At 45.6% G+C, this 23007-nt stretch overlaps 1 protein-coding gene across 2 annotated transcripts in view; it reads right to left on the reverse strand.

Moving 5' to 3' along the window:
* CLTCL1 (clathrin heavy chain like 1) overlaps positions 1 to 23007 on the reverse strand; it is an 804099-nt gene that overhangs the window by 640866 nt on the left and 140226 nt on the right. For both annotated transcript variants that reach the window (XM_069619951.1, XM_069619950.1), the window contains exon 2: positions 7522 to 7729. In XM_069619951.1, coding sequence (XP_069476052.1) covers positions 7522 to 7729 — 208 coding nt within the window. The remainder of the gene's footprint in view (positions 1 to 7521; positions 7730 to 23007) is intronic.

Here is a 23007-nt window from a genome sequence, read left to right on the forward strand (position 1 = left end):
GATGAGCTCCCCATCCGCTCAGCGATGCATCCGTCACCACCGTCTTCTGGAACTCTGGTTCCAGTAGAGGCATTCTTTTTGGTAGATGAGTAGACACTCTCCACCAGCAGAGTGCTTGAACTAGTTGTTCGTCGACGACCAGTCTGTCGGACCAGCGACCTCGGCTCTGCGCCCAACGGTCCACTAGAAATTCCTGGCAAGGTCTCATAAACAGACGGCAGTTGTTTATCAACGGAATGCAGGACGACATGGTCCCTAGCAGGGACATGAACTTGCGCACTGAAACCTTGGTACCGCCTCTCCATTCCGACGCCTTGCTTTGAAGTTTCTGAATTCTTTCGCTGGATGGTCTCACCAGGCTTGTGTGTGTATGAAACTCCGCTCCTAGAAAGACCAAGGTCCTCGAAGGCTCTACGGAGGACTTGGTGAAGTTTATTGCGAAGCCCAGTTCCTGTAAGAGGGACATTGTGGCCCTTAGACTGTCTCGTGTTTGTTCCCTGGACGAACCTCTGACCAGCCAGTCGTCTAGATATGGATGGACATGGTGACCATCCTTCCTTAAATGGGCCGCTAAAGGGGCCAAGCACTTGGTGAACGTCCTGGGGGAGGACTTGAGCCCGAACGGGAGGACCTTGAACTGAGAATGCTTTCTCCCGACGACGAACCTTAAATATCTCCTGTGTCGTGGGCGTATTGGGATGTGAAAATAAGCATCTTGAAGGTCTAGTGACGATAGATAATCCATGGGTTGCACCGACCTGATAACCTCTTGGAGCTTTAGCATTTTGAATTTTAGGCTCTTTAGCCACTTGTTGAGTACCCTCAGGTCGAGAATGGGCCTCCATTTGCTGTTTGGCTTCTTGACAACGAAGAACCGGGAATAAACTCCTTGTTCTTCCTTTGCCACAGGAACTCTCTCTACCGCCCCTTTTCGCAACATAAGCGCCGCCTCTTGTCGTAGGATTCGGAGGTGGGGCTGTGTCGAGAATACAGGCGGAAGACGCGGAGGCTTGTCTTTGAATTGTAGCGCATGACCCATGCGAATCGTGTCTAGAACCCATCGATCTGTGGTGATGCATTTCCATCGGTCGAAGTGATGGGAGACTCGACCCCCCAGGACGTTCCGAAGGCCGTCATTGGTTGCTGGTTTGCTTGTTCTTCGTCGACGACGGACCCGAGCCTCGCCACCTGGAGGCTTGATAGTCCATGTTTCTACGTGCCGACTGGGACGCTCGTCTGAACCCTTGTGAAGAGTACGAGGGCCTGTTAAATCCATGGTCCCTCGAGGCTCCAAAGCGGGAGTTTCCAGAAGCACCCCTAAAGGGGCGAAAAGAGCGAAAGTTTCTACCCGTTTGAAGGGCGCCGAGGGACCTAGCAGTATCCGTGTCTTCTTTCATCCCCTTCAACGCTTCATTAACCTTCTCGCCAAACAGGTGTTCCCCTTCACATGGCATGTCAAGGTCTTTGTACTGGACTTCAGGACGGAAAGTAGTACATTTGAGCCACGCTTGTCGACGAAGCACTACTCCATGGTTGATTTGTTTGAAACCAGACTCTGCTAGGTCAACTGCGATATTAATTGCGTGGTTCGAGGCCTCTTCGCCATCCCTCACCAGTAACATAGCTGCTTTCCGGTGTTCATCTGGCAGGTGTTCTATGATAGGGGCCAATTTGTGCCACATTTCTCTATCATATCGTGACACGATCGCTAAGGAATTGGCTGCTCTTACTGTCGTCGCTCCGACCGAGAGCACTTTTTTTCCAAAGGCGTCCTGCCTCCTAGCCTCGCTTTCCGGTGGCGTTGAACATTTTTGCTGTACCCTGGCCTTCCTAGCCGCTGCCGCCGACACCACCGAGTCAGACAGAGGCTGTGATGTTAGACATTTTGGAGTGGACTCCGGAGCTTTAAACTTTTTCTCAATCCGTCCCTTTATAGCTGGCTCCGAGAACGGATGGCGCATCGTCTTGAGACCTTCTTGCCACACATGGTCCAGAATTGGGATGGCAAATACCGATTTTCTCCTTTGACCCATATGGTCAAAAAGGAAACAGTCTTTCTTCTGCTCCTCAGGAATCAAGCCGAACTCGGAACAAGCTTTTCCCATCATTGCATGGAAGGCTCCCACATCATCTGGGGGAGATGGCTGTGTCTGGCTCCTCGTAGACTCTACCTCTACATCCGAACTCCATGTTGGGTCCCTCGACGGTGACAGGGAGATGTCTGACCCCGAGTCACCCAGTATAGAGTCGGACTCCGACAACTCACCCTCCTCCTGAGCTCGAGGACGATCTTTTACCGCCTGGGGAGCCGATGGGTGTTTAGTCGTCGAGCGAGCCGTACAAGTTTGCTCGTCGACGGAAGGTACAGAAAAAAGTGACGATGACGTCCCAGGTTGAGGGATCTGCGTATCCAGCCGCTGCAGGAGCTTTTGAAGAGTATTAAGCACATCCAGAGACAAAACCGTCTGGGGGGTCAGTAACGTGGATGATATAGGTACCATACCCCCACTCGCACTCGTCGTCGCCGACGTGGAAGGCCATAAACCTAAATCCGATGGCTGCAGAACCGTGTCACCTTCTCCTTCCGCCGAGCAGGCCGTGTCTGGCTGCAGTAAGACCTCAGGGGGGATCGGGTCATAGACCTCTGGCAGCCAAGCCATAGACTGAGTCTCCGTCGACGAAGGAATCCCAACCGCTGCTGCCTGAACAGTAATAGGCATCGTCAATGACACCGGGGTCGACGAGCAAGTCGTCGTCGAGCCCTTAGACTTTGTCGCCGATTTCGATGCCGACTTCCCGGCTGAAGCATCTCGACTCATGGAAGACCTGGGACGGTCCCCTGAGGAGGATTTTGACAGCGCTTGCCTCTCCATCTTAGATGATGAGGAGGAGGAGGAGGGCTTTTTATGTGATGAGGAAGATCCAGCGTGCTTCCCCTTATGCTTGTCCTCAGTGCGAATTTCCGCTGGCCGTACCTTTTTTGATGGAGGCTCCGACTTGCTCCTGGAGGCCGTGGAGCCAACTTCCGAAGCCGGGTAGGCACCCGCTCCGTCATTAAGCCAGTCGACCAGCCTTCTTTTACGGTCCTTAAGGGTTTTTTGGGAGAAACCCTGGCATATCTCACATGTATCCGCCGTGTGGTGCGGGTGGAGACAGTAGATACAGTCCATGTGGCCATCTCCTTCATAAACTTTTTTGAGGCCACATGTTGCACAAGGGCGAAATAACGCTTTTCCAGACATAATTCACCAGAATTTGAACGTCGCCAAAGCGAAACAGAAGAAACAACCTAGTTTCCACTAGTAGTAATCACGAGGATCCCACTACTTTGAAAGACGGTTGAAATCTGAGGGAGCGCGGGGGCGGGGCCTGTATTTATATCATGACGTCCTGACGGAACGGGCACGCATGATACAAAACGAGGTGGATAGGACGCATAAGCGTCGAAAAAGTTTTCCTACGGGAAAGGGTCTATATAATGTACCGGGGATTCCCAGCCTGACGGGGAATATTCTAAGCATGTGAATCCATGAAAGATCCAATGCTGGAGAATAGGCACATCTATTTACAGAAGACAGCACAGTAGTGTCAACTGATGCAAGATGATGTATCCAGGATCACAGCATGGTCAAATTGTAAAGGTAGGATATACGCATGTACGCTTTGGTCCCACCGTCTTTGATTTGGACACCTAATAATCTCTATGGCCTAACACGTTATGCTCATCATTGGAAGTGGCTTGCTAGGTCTTAGAACTCCCTATTTGCGCAAATCAATGTATAGACCATCCCGAAATGGATGCTTGGTTTGTTTTTGTAGCGATTGCTATCTGGTGCAGGTATATTGCTTATAATAGCACATGTTGTGCTACTAAAGAAAGGCGATACACACATGCAGGTTTGTCAACGTCAGACATAGGAGGCTAAGTCAGGCTTGCTGGAATTTGGTATTGTAATCTTGCATACGAACAACGATCAGATCTCTTCAATGAGTGATTAACACACAGACATCTTCTGAACCATCACAGCACTTTAATAAATCAATCTGCAAGTCAACTTTGGCTATTGAACAAGATCAATATAATCCCAACATAAAGGCGAGAATGCTACAGGGATTGTGCCGTAGTGAGCGCACAAACTATGTATACCGCAGCGAACGAAGAAGGCCTTACGAGATTAATCGATCAGAGCAGAATGTACTCGTCAACAGACAGGCAATAGGTTTAGCTCCTCAGCAACACGCCATAAAGTATTCGGACGTGTGCCATTTATGTTTGGTGTAAGATGAGAACTTTTTTTTAAAACTAGCAGCCTCGTGGGTGCCCCCTCCAAGATGGGGCCTTGTCAAGTGCCTCTTTTACCCTCCCATAAAGACGTCTATGTATGTGGACAGCATCTGCCACATCAAACCTGCAGACTTGAAGGGAAGTTGACAGCACTTCCACCCAGTTAATCATTTGTTCAACTAAAAGTCATTACCATATCGAAAACAGAAACCAGACATTTATCAATAATTCCATAAAATCATTATTGCAGGCTATTATAAAACATTTATCTAGGGGGTGGGAGGGAAGAGGGGGAGAGAATACACATGAAAAGGAAGCTTACGTATTATATACATTCTTTGAAGTCCAGCTTAGTCTACGAACTTCTAGAGTCCAGCAGACAGGAGAAACGTCTGCCTCCTAAATGCTTTGCACCTTTACGTTGCAATGGCAACACACACTAATGGACTTCCAATTGAATATTGTGACAGAAAGCTCTTAGATGTGGGTTATTCTGTCCGCGAGAAGGTGGGGCCTAAAAATACTTCACCTGGGAATGGGGTACTGACCACACAAGAAAAGAAAGTAGGCCACAGATTCCTGAGCCGTGCTGCATAAACAAAAGCGCTCATGGGGGTCATGCCCTATCCACCCATCAGTCATCAGATTTAAGAGGGAATGCCAAAGCACTATTTTACAGACTGTCCCCCCATCTCTGCGGACTATGTACATGTTATAGTTCAGTCAAACTATGGTTGGACAATTTAGTCTCAAGTTTAGCTCCTCTACCCCGACCCCCTTCCATTATACTTCCTTGAAGGACCTTCAATCTGAGATCAACACTGGGGCCCATTGATTAGTTAAACCCAGGGAGCAGAACAGGTTTCTAACATGTTTAGACCAAGGAAAATAGCTGCCACCTGTCAGACCCAGAGCTCCCTAAAACGCCACCCTTTTAAGGGCAAGATATTTTCTCGCAGAAATGGAGTTTGCGCTTTGCAATTAAGAAATAGACCGAAACACTGAAAAGGGTGTGAAAGAACTGGCTTTCATCGACAACCAAACTGAACAGCCACAGATGTGATCTTGGATATTAACAGATTCAACCAGCAAAACAAAAAGTTTACTTTATGTCTCGACTATATTTTAATAGTTGTGGCTAGAAGCCGCAAACCCGATTATCTTATTACCTACAAAAACATGTGCATTCAGATGTATTGCACGGTTTCTGGTCAGGTCAGTTTTAGTTGTGCTTCCAATATCACAACTAGAGAATTCCTCTTAATTATAACTACTTTGGATTTCACACTTTTCTACAAACATTCCCACCCATCTACCCCACCTCAGCCCAAAACTTCAAAGGCACCCAGTAGTTATGGGTGATCTGGCATGTCTTTTAAACTTACTATGATCTCCATGAGGGGTCGGCAATATCTAGGTGAATTAAGAAAACAAAGCTGTGTGGGGCACTGTAGATAGTACACGAACCTTTAAATTTCTCGTTTAATCCAATGGTCATTTATTGTACAAACAACAAGAAACCCAAACAAGCATTTCATATAATCGTGACATACTTTTCCTTAAAAGATAAATTGCTCTAGAATTCGGAAACACACATTCACGTTTGAAAATTGACTAGTAACAGACTTGTCACATTGGGACAGTGCAGACAGGCATGAGATGAAATGATAGCCTAAGGATCTCAAAGCAATATTGCTTTGTGTTTTGGCTCCAGTTTTGCCCGTTCACTTTGGGAAAAGTCTTTCATGGCAAACAGCATTGAAATAAAATTAAGTAGCACCCATCTGAAGTTTAATTTAATCAAAATACCAGAAGATTGATTTTAAAAGGGCCATCACTTCAGAAGTGCAATTGGTACTGCTTTTATCTACTTCGAAGTGGTAAAGGTTAAGTGAATCAAGCAGGATAATAACCAACCCTCAAGACTCAGGTTAGCTCCACAACTACAGAATGTGGAAATACATCCACAGAATGTATTTTAATGTTAAGGACAGGCAGCAGGTACAGGCCCACGAGCAGGCTAACACGTGCTGGACCATCTGTGTTTGAAAATACAAATATGCATTGTTACATTATTATGGAATGCACCAACTAGCCAAGATACGCACCGTCATGTGGTTGCACAACTAATGAATGGCTTCAGGATTCGATTTGATGTGTTGATTTTAGTGAAAGATAATCTGGATAGTTTCCAATTTGTGTGTGAAAATGTTTAAAATACTAACGTGGCAGAACCGGGTGGAGACCAATTCCACTACTCAAACGAGCCACCACCTGGTAGGAGATGCTAACAATTACAATGCCAAATGCAATGAAGAGAACGAGACAAGGAGGACAAAATCATTTCAGATCCAGGGCGAGATAAGTAGCAGGCATGATGGAAGGCAAAGGAGCACCTGCTGTAATCCCATGGGATCAAAAGCACGTGAGACACACTACACACAATATCTGAAAGGATAAAAGAAAACTCACCGTCTGGGCAGAAGCAGAAAGTGGGAGGAAAATGTCAAGAATCAATTGCAGGCAATTAATCAGACAGAAGCTGCTCTGGCAGACAAAACGAAAATAGCCATCAACAACGACAAAACACAGTGTGAACCATTGCAGGAAATTACACTAGAACAAACAGTAAATGTGGAGAGAGTTGTGGGGGCTTTCTGCCAAGTAGCAGCCATAACCAATAGAAAGCCTCAGTATGGCTAAATTAAGTTGGTTCAACGCAGATTAAGGATCGAGAGTGTGCAGCCTTCCGGGATTTAAGAACATATTTACATGGTGGGTGGGCAGTGCTACTTGCATGCACAATTAAAACATTGTATACATTAAGGTAATCTTCGCTGCTCTTATCTTTCCTTTCAGTAGAGATCTGCCAAAGATTAGGGCGGATAGTTTACAGAGTACCATTCCACTTTCTTTTCAAAGGGAAAGTATCTGCTTTGTGGACATTTTCAGATGGGTTGGTATTAAACAGATGGCCTACTGCAGATAAAAATGAAATCCCCAGCAATATGCATCTAAAAACCGAGTAACTGACCCTACAGGATAAGAACCCACAAAGGCATCCCTGGAGGGATTAGTGACCCCATTTATGAGAAGAAAGCATTTTATCTTTGGAATTAATAAGAAGTATGTTGCGGGTAACCTTTCCCCATCCCACACCCCACCCAGTTTTCTTTCACTGCCCTGTAAGTTGTGGAGTCAGTGTATGTGCTCACAGTCTGACACAGTCTAATTACCTTTTAGAGCAATGACTTTGGAGGCAGGGTTCATGATTGCGCTCTCCGCTGAAATGGGCCGCCGGATAGGGGTGTTTGGTTCACTCATGTCAATGATCACCACCTGCGCCTGCTCGCCCACCTTCTCTCGGATACAGATGAACTTATCAGACTCCATGGTAAGGGTGCTGAACCCGATGTTTGCAGGGTTAATGCCCAGGTTCTGGAGCTATAGATGAAAGGGGAAAAAAGGTCAGAAACACAGGAGAAGTAGCAAATGTTGGAGAGGGTTGACATTTTCGTAAACGGTAATGCACCAACTTTGCTGGTATAAAGACCTTCCTAACTGTTATGAATACTTGCCAACTCGTAAACAGAAGGGGAACTAATGTCACCGATACACAACCATCAGGGAGTCTTGAGTAATTAACATTGTCATGGGCACTTTCCTGACATGAAGAGATGCAGATCCTGCCTTCTGTTATCCTTGCCATGCAGACTCATGGTCTCTACTAAGCTCCAAGAGGGAGCAGGAGGGACAATGAAAGAGGAAACAGTAGAAGCAATATCTACGGAAAGACCAAGTATGAAGTTATAGAACATTTTTTTTAAAATGGATAAAAATAGGGGCAGTGGAAACGGTGCCAAAGATGCACGCAGGGTGCTGCTCAAGACAACTCAATTGTACCTCTCCACACAAGACACCAGAGCCTTTGCAGGAAAACTCTAGACTCATACCGGTATACTCTGCAGTAGAGAACAGTGGGCTACGGCTTGGCAATACAATTTACATCACAAGAAGCAAACTGTAAAGCAAATCTGAGAAAGACGACGATTTTTGTTAAATTGACTATTCAGGCTTTGCTCCACCTAATTTAACAGAACACTATAGGGGTATTGTATTTCAGAAAAGTCCCTTGAATCTGTCAAATCGTACATTAGCGTTTACTACCAGCTTGCATGTTGCACACCACCACAACCGACAAACTATTAGGTGCCTACGCACACAAAAAAACAGGAAATGGCTATTCAGCACAGGACCCACTTCAGAAGAAAAAAAGAAAATCAGCCACCAATGGTGAACCCATCTGCTTACCTGTTGGGGCAATGTACATTGACGTTTATTTAAATGCAATGGAGAATCCCGCTAGAAAAAAAACAGCACCAATACCCCAATTCGTGTTTTGTTCATATTGCCATCCCCATAACCCGACAGACGCAATCCCTCTCTGCTGGAAAACAATGACACCAGAGCAAGGTCACCAAATGCACTCAGAGTTCCAGCAACCCACAGAACTCTCCTTCAAGTAAAAAGGCTGTAGGGGAGGTCATCCTTCTCGTACAGTAAAGTTGGAAATAGAAACATACACCTTCTCATAGCTTTTCAAATCTATATGAAAAAAAGGACAAGAAGGGATACAGCTTCACAAAAAAAAAAAAAAAAATACACCCACCAAGTATAATGGGGTCGCGCATCAAATCGGGGCAGCTAGATAAAAGATTTAAGATGAACATTTTGATGAGCATTTTGATGAGCATTTTGGGACGAAAGCCAAAAAGGCAAAATTAACAAAAAGCAGAAAGAGCAATACTAGGGGAGTCCACAAAACAACACAAAGTACGAAGAAAACTACAGCAGGGTGGAGTGGTGGTGCAAGCTCAGAATGGGCAAATTAAAACATCAGCATCGCAGCGGGTGAAGGGGGGGGCTTGTCTTGTGAAGTTATGTTGTTTTGTAGGGTCTTAATATTGGGGCTCAATGGTGGGTTTTGGTTTACTAGTTATACTTGTGATTTGTATAGTTAATAAGATAGGACGATGGGTATATAGTTACTGGAATTCTGTACTCCCTTATGCAATTGTGATGTTCATGGAATAAAACTAAATAAAGAGAAAAAAATAAATCGCAGCGGATAGCCTCACCATACCCTCCAAAGCAAATTAAGAAACAAGCACTGTATTTGGCCCCTCATCCAGAAGATGCTCCCTGGATAAGGAATATTACCAAGTTCTCAGGGAATCAGGACTCCACTGCCAAGCCACCCACACCACAGAGCGCACAGTACCTTAAACTACATTTTCCATTCTGGAGATCTTATATGTGGGTCTGGCAGATCACAACCAATCAGCAACATTGTATGTGTTACCAGTTATGTTGGTTTTAGCCCAGCCACCAAAAGTAGTTCCAGCTAGCATGGGCAACTACACCACATATCTAAATGCCCCCCTCTCCAGTCTAGGTCATGGTCTAAATTTTGTAGTGGCATTTCCCGAGGTATGGAAGAGTCATAGATAAACCCAAGATCACCATTCGCCAGTAAGTTTTCCCTTAGCATCGCAAAACCATATTGTGCGGTCAAAACTATAGCTAGATACCCAGGCTGAGGCATCATATCAAGCCTCATACGGCACAGAAATACCCAGCGCCACCTTCTCTGGGGTAAAACCATAAGCCTAGTCAGTCAGCAGTGACCCGCTCAGGATTTTAGGAGGGCAAAGCAAGTTGTTGGCGGGGCATCGTGCATGCTTTTGGTGGTCAAGTATACACTTCTGCAAGACAAGCACACCTCATTTAAATCAAACCGAGCACTAGGGCAGGTCTCGTCATGAAAAGGCAGGATGCTGCAGCCTGCGTAGACTAGTCAGTTTTAGCTTGAGCATGAAGGCCTATGTGCCAGCCACTTGCCAAAAACATGACTGCTTCCAGAGGAAACTGCGAGTCAATCGTTCTGAAGGCCCTGCTGCAAATAGCTGGCCTCTGCTCCACTCCATCGGATCTTACATCATGGAAAGGAAGGGCAACCTTTGGCGCAGGAAACCTTTTTTGCACTGGAATGCACAGTCCAGGAAACGTTGGAAAGGAAGTGAAACCTCAACAGGCAATGACGCTCGCGCATGAAGTAATAACCCGTTGCGCGTGCCTGGGTGTGAGAGAAAACGGAACAGGCCTTCAGAGGTCGATAAAGTTGTTACCAAATCTTATGGCCGGTAGCACTTCTTTCAGTTTACCTGTGACACTGTGCAAGAGGATTGTGCGCTGCACAAGAACAACTATTATGAATGACAAATATTTGCTAAAGCACTTATGGACAGTTTCCACATTTCTCCAAACAATTGCAATAGGTCAGGGTTAAGAAACTACGAGGCAAGAAAGAAAAGTAGAGGCATACTGCTGCTCTATTGAACCAATCATTGAGGTTCAACAGATTACTAATTTGTAGCCATTTTGATAATTAACATGTTAAGAATATAATTATTATTCCAGCTTCAAAGTCACCACCCAGCATGAATGCAAGCCCCTCGCGACCTCGCCTATACAACAAGTCAGATTACTCCCATCCTCCCAAAAGTACCATGCAGCAATCGAAGGTGGTCAAGGAAATCACCCCATCAGCTCCGAATTTTATCCTCAATTCTCTCTGGTCTGTCTTCGAGTTACTCAAAAGGGGAATTCCAGGTTCATTCGGGCATATTGATGGAATTGGAATCAATGAGTGAATGATAGGACAAGGTGCCAGTATCTTGTGGAGTGGGAGAGGCGGAACAAACAGAAGCAGGCACTGTTGTGTGGTCCATCGCAGCCGGGTACTAATCAATTGGAGGACTGTGGGACTGAATTGATGAAATGTGCAGCAAACCGGGGATCAGTGGCAGATGACTGAGTTAAAGCCATTTGCCATCCCAAGGGTATGGCAGAAATGCACATCGAAAGGGGGCGAGTGTGATGCACTCAATCGTACTGCAGTTTTGGACATCTTTAAGGAAATCTGACATCTGTACTCATTCTCTGCTCATGACATCGCATACGTTTGATTCCCACAAAGATTGTGACAATAGTTGAACTAGGCCTAAAAACCAAGCTAGGAGCGAAAGCTGTACTGGCAGTCAGTGCTGAGTTGGGTCACAGGGGATATGAGATTTCATCTACTAAATTGGGAAAGGACAGAGGCAAGTTTGATGAAAACCGGCACCAGGGATGGAAATAAATCATCAAATTCGCCTGGGCCCCCAGGCCAGGATCGTTCCCAGCGCACAAACAAGTCCTGTGTAGGCACAGGGGAACCCAAATCGTTCAGAAACTCGTGTGAGGTATGAGTCTCTCTAGTACCAGAGTACATACGGCTACTGAGCTTAATACGCAGGATTTCAATTTGTTTGGAAATTCTCGCATGAAAGCGACGATCTTTGGCAAACATAACTTAATCCTCTAGCAGGAAACATGGTTGACTGTCCATTGTCTCATAGTTGGTTTGACATTTCACCAGTCTGGAGAAAACAAACGGCGGCCTGCCGGAAGCCTTTTAATAGCGATCCGAGAAACATTAGTGTCCAACGTTGAATTAATATCTGCAGACTCAAGGGCCTCCTGGCTGTGAATTTATCAATGAGAGATAGTTTTCCCCAAAGATAGATAGTGATCATAAATGTACTCTCATCCTTTTTGGAGACCTTGTCTGATGTTGTATTGATGAGTCGCATGTCAGCAGATTCGGTGGGTTTAGTGGTAGCAGGAGATTTGAACTCTCAATGCATTGCTACAAGAGCCCCCGGAATTAATTCACTGGAAAGAGGGCCGTCCGATAAGGGAGAAAGTGGCTCTCCTTCATGACAGAATGGAATTTAGTGATGACGAATGGCAGCGTGCAGGGAAATGTGCCTGGCGGAGAGGTTCAGTGGACAAGACCATAGATTAGCTCTTCACCTCCCAAGATTGTTAGTTGGTTGTCACCATTTCTCAGTTCGGGGGTGGGGAAGTAGCGATCATAACCCGTTGATGGGCCTTCTGTCCCAGAAGCCTTACAGTGTAGCCTTACAGTGTAACTATGGTACTGTGTTGTAACCTCAGAGTGAAAAATAACAAGAACAGAATTGTCAAATTCAGAAGGGGGAGATGGCCTAAGCAGTGCTCCTCAATATGCATTGAACAACATGTCAGATTCTGACCGAACAAGAGTCTGAAGCCCAAATACCTTTCTGGAATTTCTGTGGGACTTCGACATGCACACAACCTCTGGCCTCCTTCAAGCGGAAAAATCATATGTCATTTCGATGAGGAAGTATGGGAAAGGAAAAGAGAACGAAGGAAAGCTATAAAGGGATGTTAAAAAAGTGTAATCTAAAATCGAGGACTCAAAATAACGTGAATTCCCTAAAGAGAGCATATAGGTATTGGTCCCATTCACACAGGCATTTATGCTTCCAAGAAGATAGCGAGACGATGTTGCAAGCCCATTCCAGGTAGCATCAGGTGAGTGCGCGCGATCCAGTTCTTGTGGTGAATTTTATATTTATTTCTTTTAGCATTCATTAACTTAGACGTTCTCACCCCTTCGTTATATTGTTAAGAGGAGCCCTTTTACAACCTCTGGAAATGCACGTTGAAGCTGCAATTCGTTGTATTGTAGTTATCACATGTTGAAAGTAAACATTGTAAGTACGTGACTTACTAAACATTTGGTTTGGAAATTAGACCGGGCAGCCTGTTGGTATCAGACATGGTAGCTGCTCTGAAGCTCATTTACGGTCCGTTTCAGGCACTGGAAGGCTCGCAGACGCAGTAACTGCTGTGCAGCTACTACACAGACCATGCTATGGTGTAAGTGACTACATATATAATAATCGGGCTCGTTTCTTGACCCATGCGAAGTGGGCAGATGCCCGGGCCCCATTTGCCCCAGGGGGGGCACAATTGCCCTTGTTCCTTGAGGGAAACATTTTCCCTGGGTGTGGGGTGCGATTGCTGTGGGGAGAGTAGCCGCAGCACAGTAGCGGCAGCTTCTGACTGGCAGTCACATTGTACTTGCGTAACGTTACGGAAGTCTGAGGCTCTGAACTTTCGCACCACTTGGGTTGGGGCATAAAAGGCCACCTTTCCTGGTGGACGCCCCCCTTTGTAATCAAGTGCCACACTTGGATAGAATAGCGAATGTTATCCATTGCCACATCTAGAATGCATTGGGAATATTACCAATGCCACATTTAGATAGAATTGTGAATACTAGCTTGCTTCGCATCTAGACAGGATTTTGAATGTGGGCCAGTACCACATTTGGACAGAATTGTGAATATTAGCCAGTGCCGGATCCAGATAGAAATGCAGAGATAATCATGTGCCACATCTAAAATGAATGTGGACATTTAGCACATATCACTTCTAGATAGCGAGTCCAATAACCAACCCACTAACAATTTCACCCCTCTGCATACACCTCTCAAACTCTAACCAACACAACCACAACCCTAAAGCACAAACCGCACAAACTTCACTACACCACAACAAAACAAACCAAACATAACTTCGCACAACAGCACACAACGGCTACTGACACATGACGGCTACTGACCGGAAAGCACACCCAAGGTCAGAAAACGGTGTTAACCGAACTGAAGCTGCCAACAGCACATCAATGCTCTCTTGCACTTATCCCGCTCGTTCCCACTAACACACCCCCTGACCACTGTCCCTTTTCAGACCTGCTAGAGCGCCAGGGGACAACTCTGGTGGTGATAGTGTGCGGTACAAATGTCCTTTAACACAAGTCTTCACAAAACCTTTGGTCACTAACAAATCAAAAGCAGGAATCCCAAGCGAGCATACAGAGTAATGCAGTGGCTGAATCAACATGGTACAATCCCTTCAAACTCTAGATGGCAAACTCGAAAAGCATTACCATGTCTCACTGCTCACAACAGCTTGGAGGGTAGCCCTTACCCAAGAAATCATCTCCAACCTCAGTGGGTTCATCCTCTTCAAGTGTGGCACGACCAAATTGCTTGACAAATCAAAGCTTGAAGGAGAATATAGTTCTGTGGTCTAGGATCTTGTCAAACATTTTTTGAGGCAGTCCTGCAGACCAGGGTTATATTTCCCCCCCATCATGGAAGTTAGCTATAATAATTCCTATTTACAAGAAGGGCGATCCTGCAAATCCAGCCAACTATCAACCAATCGGCCTTCTCGATGTTGAAAGTAAGGTCTTTGCAGGGGTATTCTTGCAGGAATTGGAGACTTGGGCCGCTGAAAAAAACATCTTGTCAAAATACCAACCAAGTTTTAGAAGCGGTTTATCAACTGGCTTGAGTAGTCTGATCAGGAGTGCGATATGTGAAAGCTCCTGGGCAAAGGGGGGCCCTGTCCTACATTGCGCATGGATCAATCCATCAAAAGCCTTTGACATGATGAACAGGGAGCACCTGTGGGCTAAGATAGACGTGTGGGGGATTCCCAAGGGGACTGCTAACCGTCCTAGTAAGTCTACACGAGGGCACCAATATACGAGTCAGGTTGAACATGCAAGGGCATCCGTCAGCCCCAATTCCAGTGGCGAAAGGGGTGAAACAAGGGTGCATAATTGACCCCTTTCTCCAATTTATATCTGGCTGACCTGGAGAAGCCTTTGATGCCCCACGCGCTAAGTAGCCCTACCATTGCGACAAGTCCCATGACGTAGCTGGCATACGCCGATAAAAGTCCTTCTGGACTATACTTCGGTGGGCCTACAGAGACCAACGACTGCTATGGGAGAATACGCATCAGAAAATGAATTACAGATAAACCCCACTTAAATAGTGTCCTTCAAAAGACCTGGGAAGTCCAACTCTAACTACACGTGGTCCTTGGAGGAGCAGGTTGGGCCTGTAGGCAAAGATGTGGTTTATTTGGGTTTCAAACTTCATTCTCAACAATGGCCCGTGACACCGGCAGATTTAAAGAACAGTGTGCTGCACTCGTCCAGCCAAATGAGCAAACTGTTCATCAGATTTTACACTGGGATAGTACTTCCCACCCTGTTCTATAGCATTGACATAAGCCCTCTATTTAGGAAGATAGATTGGAAACATATAGAGGGGGTGCTCCGGAAAAAGGTTTTGGCCATCCTGCAGAGCTTCTTTGTGATCAGTTTGAGATATGAACTAGGTCTCCACTCCCTGCAGATGGAGTGGAGTATGGTCTCTACGTTTAGACGGATCATAATCTCTCCAAATAATTCACTGTACAAAGACATTGTTACTGTATTGGACAGGGGAACCAGTCCTTTTGTGCGAGTCTCAAAAGAATATGTGACTAAAACGCTGATCACGTGTGAATGCACAGTGGAGAATTTGATTTCTCAATATCCCATGGGTGTTAAGGCAGAACAGGGAAGATCAGATTGGATCCGTACCATGGAAGGGATGGCAGAGTTGATTTTAGCCAAATCTCCAATAAAAAAAAAAAAGCCACATGGTTTAATTGGTTTATTCAAACCTTTAAAAGGAACACCACAAATCACTTTCATCCCTCCCTCCATCCCTCCTTTTTTCGTTATCAGTCATGAACATGGTCATTTAACACAACAAGTACTGCCTCAAGTGCCTCCTACTGCGGGATTCTCAAGTTTGCGTACTCCGTTTTACTTTTTTGCTATCCAGACCGCTTTTTATCGTTCGCAGAAGATTTATTAGAGCAAATAAAACTGCTCTGTTGTGCCCCTCAAAGAATTCTTTCCACCAATCTTCTGTACTCATGAGCTGATACTTGTTGATCATTTGCCCAAAATGTTTTCCTCTTTGTTGATCAAAAGCTGGACAAAACATTACCAGATATATTAGAGTCTCTTTGTTCTTGTTGCAAAATCTGCATGCAGGGTCAATGTGAGCATACTTCGCCCAGGTACCCAAACGCTCTTTTGTTGTTGACAGATTCAATCTGAAGCGCATGTACAGGTCTCTTTAATACTGATCTGGCAAACAGGTTAGATAAGTATGGCGCTGACCATATGCTTTTGCTTCTCCCGGGACCTCATGCATCAGTTTTGAATTTGCTCTTAAGTCACAAGTGTTTATCCAGTCAGTTCTCCATATTTTCGTCTTTGCAAGATCTGGATTCTCTAATAACATTAGGAGACCGATGTCATACTCCTTCAATAGAGCCTGGCAGAGTAGATTCCATTCAAATAGTGTAGTATGGATCATAGCATTATCAGGCTTATGCAGAAATCGGAATTGTGGCGCAGGAGTTTTGGCCATCGTTTTTCTGAACAGGCTCAGTAAGTTCCAAGTAACTCTTGCTTTAATTGATATGAGACCCAGCTCATACTGTAGACATGCAGTTGGAGAGCCTTTTGGAAGCTGAAGAACTCTAGTCCAAAAGATGTTTTCAAGTGAGTTCCACACAACACTGGAGCAGCCAAACACGTTTTCCCCACCATAGATTAGAGCAGGTACCACTTTTTGCTCAAAAAACATGATTGGTTTTAGCGAGAATTTTCCAAATTTGTTATTGATCAATAAGGCTTGGCATGCCATCTGCCGGCACTTACTTTTCACAGGGTTAATCCAAGGGGCGTCATTTCTGCTGGCACTGATCTTCATGCCTAAATAGATTGAATTCTTTACATTTTGTAGGCGCTGATTCGCAAGATGCCAGTGAAACTACTCTTTACGTCCCCTGGTTCCTTGTAATTTCTCAAAAATTAAGATTTCGCTTTTTGTTTGTTAATTTGCAGTCCATTGGCTAATGTATAGGAATAAAGACATTTCAATTTTCGCTGAAGCCCTATAGGGGTCAAGTCTATCAGAATGAGATCTGCGTAGACCAGATAGTCCATGGGCGTCCCATGTCATTTTGGGGGAAATGTGGCTACACCGTTGAATTCTTGCTTTATATCTGATATGAAAAAGTTGAAAATAATTGCTGCTAACGAGCAGCCTTGTTTCACACCCTTGTATGTACTGATAGCTGCAGACAACGTACCTTTCTCATCCAGGCGGATCTTGATGTAAGTGTCCGTGTGTAAATCGCGAATTGCATCCACTAAGATGGAAGGGCAGTTCCATCTGATAAGTTTTTCCCACAGCATCTCCCCGTTTATACTATCAAACGCTTGAGACAGATCTATCAGGGCCAGGAAGATCTTAGAGTTTGACCTCATTGCTTCCATCTTTAAAAGATTCAATAGTAGCAAATTTAGACCACATCCTACCCCTTTTACAAAGCCAGCTTGTCTAGGGTCTACGTGGTTGGATTCTGTAGCCCACTTCAGGAGTTATTTTTGCAAGAGGGTGGCGTAGATCTTCTCTAATACATCGAGTAGCACTATGGGCCTGTAATTTTTCGGATTAGATCGATCCCCTTTTTTGAATATTGGTACCACCACAGCACTTTTCCAAGACTTTGTTTGATAGTCATCAAGAGTCGCTCAACCCCAATGTTACACAGAAGTCTGTCCATAGTTCTGGATTTTTCTTGAGCGTAAAGTTTGTTAAGCCATCAGGCCCAGGAGCTCTAGATTCTCGCACGTTTTTATTTGCATGAAGTATGTCAATACCTTCAAACATCAAGTCCCATTCGTTCAGCTCCATGGGTTCCCAAGCTATAGCAGGTGTATCTTTAGAGTATAGATTGGAGTAGAATTCGGCCCATTTTGCTTCCGGGACTGCATTCGCCTGTAGAGCGTGTTGGGGAGCCAAGCTGTTTATCAGTCTCCAATAGTCAGCAGACTTTTTGCCAGACATTTTTTTGGAGCATGTCTTCTGAATCATTTTGCAGCATGATCGCTGCGTGTGATTTGAGCCAATTCCAATAACTTTGTTTGATCACCCTTTTGCGCTCTCTCATGGAATTGATACTTAGGCCCTTTAGGTTCCTTAATTCTTGACGCATATGTCTATTCTGCAACGGAAAAGAACTATCGAATTTATGTTTTGGTCGAAACTCACTATGTTTCATGTTGTGTTTCCATTCTTCGAGATTACACAAGAGATGCTGCTATTCGAGGGACTCCGATGAATGATGAAGTAGCTGCTACTACACACACCTTCCGTGTCCAAAAGATTGTCTGATCTTACCAGACCCCGTGCTCACCACAAATGGCCAACATGCCTGAGCACGCGAGGTAGAATAATCAAATGTGAATTGAACCATATCGTGGTCACTATGCTTCATTTTGGCGACTTTAATTTTTCTAGTTCGCTTGTGAATGTTTTCAGGTACGAAAGTACAATCAAGTACCGATTGTTGATCGAGTCTTCTCCAAGTAGGACAAGCCGGGATGTCACTGACTGTTTGGCCATTGAGCATTAGTAGACCACGGAAGTCCATTTCCAAACACCACTGGGACGCCACTTGTTCATGTTTAATTACTTTCCTGTTATTGTTGACAATTCGATCTGTGTTTAAACTACAGACAATATTAAGGTCTCCTCACACAGTTCGGTCCAATGATTGCTCCTTTATTAGTAAGTCATCGATCAGTGCTGTAGCTGGATCGATAAAAAACAGATTGATGGCCAGATGATTCCAGTATACGTTGATATATAGGTATGTCTCCTTGTTGTTTCCATTCTGTTGGACACTAATGGTGGAGACCTGAATATATGGAGATGGATTACAGGAGTTCAGGATCCGAAATCCCGACGCTCTCCTTACAGCCAAGAGAAGGCCGGCAATCGGTCTACCCTTTTCCTGCTTTATCGCTGGGTTAATTGCTACTTCAAAACCTTCCAAAAGCAGGTTATTAGTGAGCCAAGTTTCTTGTAGGCACAGTACATCTAGGCCTGTGGTCCATGTTGTTTCAAATAAGTGCATGAATCCTCAGGTGTTCCATGAACCCATGGTAAACACATTGATTCCCTCAGGTTCCTGGCGTTACTTGTTCTGTTTGTTTAAGGTTGCAGCCAGCCACGACCAGTCATCAGCTATAGCTATTGTGGTTTCTTGGGCGTTCATGTCAACTCGTGGAATTGAGGAGCTTGCCGATCCGTTGACTGTTATTCTTATCAGATCCCTCTTGTGAGGTACCTCTATAGGGACAGAGTTTCGATGTACGCCGGACACAAGCACCTCAGTTTGATCTGTGTCGGGCTTTAACTCTGTTTCTCCAGTAGTTGATCGGCTTGCGACAGGGACTGGTTTGCTGTAGGTCTTCTCCTTTGGAGAGTCAAGTTGCACGCCTTCCTCAGTTTTTGCAATATCAAACCCCAGTGACATCAGCACAGGACCAGCATCCAACAATGCTTTGGCTATGAGCTTAGACTGTAGGTGTAAAATCACAGCATCGTTTTTCTTTTCATTAAAGAATTCCACGATTTTCAGATCCTCGGATTCGATCGCTCTTAGACTAGGGATCAGATGACATAGCCAGAGCACGTTGTAGCGATTTAGAATTAGGTCATCAGAGGATTCAATTCGTTCTAATAGCATGCGATGGGGAGCCTGTAACGTTGACTATTGAATTTTTCTCCCTTTCATGCTTGTCTTTAGAGCACGTGCATTTGCGCTGGTCTGCTGCAATGTTTGGTTTTTTGGATAGTTCTCTGTATTAGGAAACATCACTTTTCCATTTCTGTGTTCTATTGGAACATCAGTGTTCACAGAAAATAGCTCTCGGCTAAGAGCTTGCACTTTATTGTTGTCAAGCAAGTGCTCAGAGACAACGTGCAGGCTTGTCAGGAGGCCTCTAGGTTGAGACTTAGCAGCAAGCATTTGTCGTTTGGCATCCAGGGTTACAAAGATTGGCTCCTGCAGGACTTTCTATTTGAGGCATGAGTGACGGTTGAATCAGTTGACAAGTTTTAGATGGCTTTATAGAGGTCATCACAGTGGTAGACCCCTGTTTGCATACCTGCACCGCTGTATCAGCTGCAGTTATATCCACAGTCAACACAGGACTGGTAAGCCCTTCTAAAGCTTTCAGTGGTAGCAAAGCAGGAGTTGTCTCGGCTGTGCGCTTAGTGTGAACTGCTGGTAGCTCCATCGCTGAACATTCTTCATCATCATATGTTGAAACATTTAATAGCGCATCCGAGCCGTCACTAGCACAGGTGTATGATTCATCAAGATCATTGAAACAGGTTTCGCCATATTCATAGCTTGCTTTTTCCCCATGCTTTTTTCTTTAGTAAGTGGCCCGTTAAGTTACATTGACTGTTTTGAGGTTGCGCAAGAATTTTCTGGAATCAGCACTACGTTTGACTTTCCTTAGTGTTTGGTTTTTGGTTTTTTTGGCTAGACCGTTCATCGAATGTGACTTAAGTGAGGTAATTTTTTGGGCAACTGAAGGACATTTAGAGACGTTATATACTTCAGGTGTCGGGTCAGCCAATACCTTGGGTAACGTAGATGCCGTTTGGGAGCAAGATGATTCCAGATTGGCAAGTGTCATAGATGTTGATGGCGCTTGAGGATTTTGAAGAGCCAAATTCAAGACCATTTGGGTCTCCTTTAGAACGACAGCAAACGTGCTACTAGCCTGGTTTACTTCCATGAGAGGGACGTTGACATGTTGACTGTTAAGTGTGAGCGTGTCATTCTCAGTAGGCACAGGCAATGGGTCACAGTCCAAATGTTTGGATGGTTGCGATTGGAACACGTCGTTTTCCGACGTTTCTATGCTCCGACAGTTAAGTGTAGTTTGATATGCACGACTGAGCTAGTAAGGTGGCTTTGTTCTCTCTCCGAAATATTGGAAGATGCCTGCTCTTTGGTATTCCTGGGTTGTGCTGGCATCGCTGAAGGAGATGTCAAAAGGGGTACTGCACAAGTGGTAACGTACACTGGGCGGACGTACTCTTGTCTTTGGTGTTGAAAAATCCCCAACGCCTCTTTTGCTACCTCTGCTAATAGATTTTAAAAGTTTGCGTTTTTAACATGGTCGAAGAGGGCTTCTAAAGCCCAGTCAGCCTTTCTATGCATCACATGGAGCACTTCTTTGCAGATAAAATATTTGTTTTCCATGCTCAGCAATTTGTTGTTCATTGCGATGTCCACTGCCGAGAGCTCTTTTATAGTCTCACTAAGATTCTCGTACATTTAGATAAATGGGGCAGTTGATAACGTCATGGATGAAATTATGGTTGCTTGTAAGTCTTTAACGGGCTGAACTGTACCCTGCTCTTCCAATACAATGCTGGTAGCCCGTGCCCCTATCCTACCACGATGCACTCGTCGTCTGATCTTCGGGTAGGGACGTTCCATTATGGACGAGTCAGTGAAAGCTTAATCTGCTGGGGACGCATTGTTAGAAGAAAGGGATTCAGTAGACTGCCTGGATGGTGAATGCACTACTGGAGAGGCTGCAGAGATTCTGGGGGAGATGTTCGACATTTTGAGTTTTTTTATTCTGTGAGCAACTTACACTAGGTGACGTGCTCTCGCAAAGCCTCCTACGTTTAAGTAGGGAGCTTGCTCCCAGGGTTTGTGCTGAACTCTGCGATGGCCCAACATCAGGGCTGCAGGCAGCGTTTGCACACTCCAGTATGGCCGTCCCTCCATTCGCTGTGTTTTTAGAGGCTCTTTCTTTGTTAAGACGAGAGAGATTGTTTAAAAGTTTATTAACTACCTCCAGTGAGTTTCTTCCGTCAGGGCCAGATCTCAAGGCGTCAGTGGGTGTGATCAATACCGGAAGGGGCTGCTCATTACTTAGATCTAATGTGGCCCCGCTCCCCTCCCACTGTTGTAGAGCCCACATCTCAGCAACTACGTGTACACAGGCAAGGGCTGATGCACTCTCACAATTAAATACCTCTTCACAAGGGGCATCTGCCACGTCGTAGGTGGTATCAGTAATGTCAATATCTAATGCACTGAAAAACCTGGACCGTGGAGACAGAGTTTCCGTTAGTGCTTTTCTTGTGTGTTGGAACCAAGTCTCAGCGTGGCGTTGTGCCACTTGCAGTACTCAAGTCTGCAGCCTCGTTGTTTGCGGGCACTCTGCAAACACTCGGCGCCCCCCCCAATCACCTCCCGCCGGCATGACCAGACTCCGCCCCCCGCCCAATCCCTCATATGAGCCGGCCGCCTCCACAGTACAACCAGCCGGCCCGCCCACCGCCACCACCGCAGCAGCAGCAGCAATCCCCACGGTCACAACAGGACCATCCCCGGGGCCAGGCTCTCCTCCGGCGACCGCCCCATCGGCGACACCAGCCGACCACACCGGGGGCCCACTAGCCCCAAGCAGCCGAACAGCTGGCACAGACACGACAGCCCGAAGCCCAGCAGGGAGGGACGCCGCAGGCCAGGTACCATTGTTTGTGTGTAATTCCGAACAGTTATTATTTATGCAGATGCTGTGCACGTTAGCACTTACTTGGTGCGTGGATGTGTTGGTTTTTGCCGGTGGTGGTAAAGTTGTTGATAATGTTGTTGACACTGTTGTCGCTGTTAGGGGCATGGAGGTGCTCTGTGTCACAGGGAACCGCCCAGTGTGAGACTCTGCTACGCTCATTTCTTGAGCCTGAACAGTTACACACGGCATCTTCTCCGTAGACAAAGTAGACTGTGTAGACAAAGTAGACAAAGTAGACGGAGCAGCATCCAGCTTGCGCTGTGCTAGAGTTTCGCGCATTGCGCAGCCCACCCTGCAAGGTAGTGAGCACACGCAGCTTAGCTTGTATAGACTCCTCGCCCGCTCCGCGGGGGGAATGAGTCTTTGTAGGCACACCCACAGCAGTAGAAGACAGCGTAGACAGACTCAGCTCCAGCAGCTCCTCAAGACTCTGCCCTGACTAAATCTTTATAGGATA

This window comes from Ambystoma mexicanum, chromosome 10 (assembly GCF_040938575.1).
Source record: "Ambystoma mexicanum isolate Mex_15411 chromosome 10, UKY_AmexF1_1, whole genome shotgun sequence".
In the NCBI taxonomy this organism is placed as follows: Eukaryota; Metazoa; Chordata; class Amphibia; order Caudata; family Ambystomatidae; genus Ambystoma; species Ambystoma mexicanum.